This window comes from Halyomorpha halys, unplaced genomic scaffold, assembly GCF_000696795.3.
Source record: "Halyomorpha halys isolate HHAL.00 unplaced genomic scaffold, Hhal_1.1 Scaffold899.1, whole genome shotgun sequence".
NCBI lineage: Eukaryota > Metazoa > Arthropoda > Insecta > Hemiptera > Pentatomidae > Halyomorpha > Halyomorpha halys.
In genome coordinates, this window is record NW_027105398.1 from 83,145 (window position 1) to 86,991 (window position 3,847).

Consider the following 3,847-nt stretch of genomic DNA (forward strand, 5'->3'; position numbering starts at 1 on the left):
ATCTGATTTTTCTCATCCTATAAATGTGTCGAAAGTCTAAAATAACATAAAAAATCCTAATTTATTTGTAAAACAATCCGTTTTTATTATATAAGATGACTTTGGTAAAAACAACAAAAAAAAAAATCATATACATAAACCTAATTGATATAACATGTTACTATATCAGTCAACATTTAATGAGTATTACTAAATGACACATGTCTATAATAAAAAAAATGATTATATGAATTTGGCTGCTCTTCATGGTTTTTTAATATGCTGAAACTGAAAATCAACTATTAAATTAAAAGGCTCTAATATATGTGCGACTATATACAACGGGCTACACTGGAAAGAGCTCAGTTGGTTAACATGTAAGGGATCAATGCCACACCACGATTTAATACTGCTGTTTTGTTTGTTTTAACATAAATAAGAAATTTAAAAAAAAAAAATCTTTGTTTTAAATCACTGGCTTGTTGATTTTTAAAGCATAACCTTTTTTTTAAAAAAAAATTGCGTTGTTAAAATTGTATACAGTCTTCCACAGTGGATATTTTTCCATTGGTCTGTGTTCTTAATTGTTTGAAAAGATAATTTTTTTTATACAAATAGACACATTTCATTCATTCATAAGACTTTCCTTTATCATGACGCCTTAAAATAAACTTCATTGTAAAGGAAAAATAGTAAAATCGGGTCATAATAATTATATACTTATGTAATTGCGAAGGTGCATAATTAGTCTTTTATTGCAATCTCCGTTCAAATTATAAACCATTTTCTTTAGAAATTTACATTATTTTGTTGTTTAAAATTATAAAATGAAAAGATAAAAAGTTTTAATGAATTTTTCAAAAAAAATATATATCACAAAGATAAAAAATATACATATAGGAAATAAAATCAACCACGAAATTGCTATAAAATATAACTAGAAATTCGTGTGAACTTTGCTTAGATCCTTTTTCAAATCTAGCTAGAAAGACGAGTTTTTTGCCTTTCTGATGATAATAAATTATACAGTTGCTAGATTTAAAGGCAATAAAAGCCAATGGAATATATTTAAACAATCATAAATTTTATTCTTATCTAAAATTATTATTAACTTAGTGGCCCGGTTTATGGAATTTGGCATATTCAAATGTTCTTGTCATACTCATATATTTTAAGTTGATTGGTTGAGTTCCCTAGTTGCTATGAAAAATTTCCATGATTTTCGTGCAATGAAACTATCATAATATACTAGCGATTTACGAAAAATATAAAAGTGATTGAAGAAAACTAAGATCATTTTCGGTTTCAGTATTTAAAAAAAACACAATGGGGGGGAGCCAGAATTATCAAGTTTCATTATATAGATCTGTGTAATTAAATAATTAAATTTTATTAAACATATATTTTTTATTTATGACTATGTCTATCATAAGATATCTAAATAAACTCAAACATTGGTTGCTAACAAATATTATGCTCAACTTTTTGGCTGCTTGAGAAGGTACCAGCCGGCCTGCCTCTGATTCAAGAAGTCCTGGAAGACATGTTTGAGGTGACAGTACAATCAATGAGTTTCCATTCATTCAAAAATTCGCCACGGTCACTAGAGCACGCTTATATTGCTATAGAGGGCTTTGTTTTTTCTCACTTAATTCACCACTGCTTGCTTTCACAATGCTCATACAAATTGAATTTTTACTTGTGTTTAAAACAAATTATCTCATGCTTTCTGTATAGGAATAATCTTATCTAAATTTTGAGTCCTTACGTAAAAAAAAAAGATTGAGATATAATATCTTCAAGGTCTCTGAAGTTATAATAAAAAATGCATAGATTGTCATATTTTAATGATATCTTGACAAAATATTGTCAAAATTCAACTTATTTTCAGTTTTAATAACAATCGTGGGTACTTCAATTTGGCCTAAACGTCAATAGAATGTTTGTAAAATTTTCGCTCATTTTTGGATACATTTTTTTTTTTTAAATGTTAGATTACTATTATTGGAGTTCTATCAATGAGTAAATTCTCAACATGTCTGTACCATTGTATAACTAACATAAAATTTACTTGTTGTACATATTTTAATACAGTTGTAAATATCAATAAATTATTATTATTGGTGCGACAGACCGTGGATGTCCAAGGCCTCGCACTATACTTAGGAAATAAATCGTGTGTTTTATGACGTAGTTTTCATAGGGTGAGTTCGTCACTCGCCCCTATTTTGTGAGTGCCACCCATTGGCTAATGGGCCCCACGAATGCCCGGGGGGAGGCCGTGAGTGACTATTGTATAATTATATGCTTGAAAAAATCCCAGATAGGGCCGGGAATCGTACTTGCAACTTTTGGGTTGGCAGGCAAGTGCGTTACCACGCTGCTTCCGTCACCCCCAAATATCAATAAATAAATTTAGAAAAAAATTAAAATATTACAACTCGAATATTAGAGATAGCAAAATTTATAAAGTTTTTCATCAATTTCTCGTAAAGTTCTAGTTAACAAATTGTAATTATGTATATAACTGTTTTTTATCAAATCATTTAATCTTGCCTAGGTAATAAATCTTCATATATTTTTTTTACTAACGTTAATTTTATATTTTGTATTTTTAATTATTCCCACTACGTAATTAACAGAATGCATAATTTCATTTGTTTTGTTATACTCACCCGTGGATGTAAATTGTTTTTAATGCAGTTACAAAGTATTATAGAATTCATATTTAATATTTTATGTATACATCTTACATATATCATTGATACACCACATCTTATATCATATTACATAATATTAAAGGAACATATGTTTGAAAAAAAAATACAATAAATAGATTTGTTGAGAAACAAATGAGCATTTTGCATAAAATTCTAAATTTCTTCGGAATTATGGCTTGTCACATTCCTGCCCCAAACCTTTAAATTATATGTAATTGGCCTTATAAACTTAACTCGATCATATATTATTATGATTATCACCGATTTGTTTTTCGGTTGGCTGTACTTACCTTGTAGATCTATACATACCTTGTAGATAGCCGCCCGAAGCAGCTTCTCCACAAGAACCTTCTCCACACCTGCTTATCTTGGTATACTGCTTTCCAGCTCTTTCACATTTAAATTGATTCTGTGTATCCATCTGGTTTTGGCCTCTCACATGGTATCTTGCCAACTATACTGGCATTCATTGTTGTGTAGAGGCGTCCTGATAGATTGCTTCGAGCAACATGTCCCGCATCTTTACCGCCCATCTTTACCTCTTTGGGTTCATATAATGAGATATTGAATGACCAGGCACATCACCTATATAGTATTTTATTCCGTTTTAATTTTTACCTAATTTATGATATAAATTAATATTGGTACTATTTTATATTATAAGTCAGTTGAACTAGAATAATTTAATGCTGAAATTTGGAAATATTTACATATTCATTCTTACACTGAGTTACGCAAATTCTCAGATGTGAATATTTGCTAATTTAAACGTTAGATAGTCATAGTTAAAGCGGATTTTATTTATTTAGAATTATTTATATACCTGGGAATTTTAGTAGGTCGTAATAAATAAATTATTATGTGTTCATAGAAAATATGGATATTTTTTATTGTTTCTCAAGTTTCAATTACCTTTCTCTGTAAAGAATTAAGGTCACTGACCGGGCTTGCATAGCGTTTTATATGGGCTAGCAAATAATTCAAAATATAAGATCTGGATATCCAACAGTAATATATCTGGGAATTCACCTAGATCGCCGCCATACCTGGAATCACCATATCAACACCAAACTAACTCAAACTTATGCAAGGTTAGCAATGCTATATCCTATCCTAAACAGAAATTCCAAACTAAAACCAGAAACAAC

General features: G+C 29.3%; 1 protein-coding gene across 3 annotated transcripts in view; it reads left to right on the forward strand.

Annotated features, from left to right (window-relative positions):
* LOC106686948 (apical junction component 1 homolog) overlaps positions 1–3,847 on the forward strand; it is a 124,869-nt gene that overhangs the window by 7,462 nt on the left and 113,560 nt on the right. For 2 of the 3 annotated variants that reach the window (XM_014430560.3, XM_067050732.1), the window contains exon 2: positions 1,481–1,531. The exons of the other annotated variant lie outside the window; for it this stretch is intronic. In XM_014430560.3, coding sequence (XP_014286046.1) covers positions 1,481–1,531 — 51 coding nt within the window. The remainder of the gene's footprint in view (positions 1–1,480; positions 1,532–3,847) is intronic. 3 annotated transcript variants of the gene reach the window in all.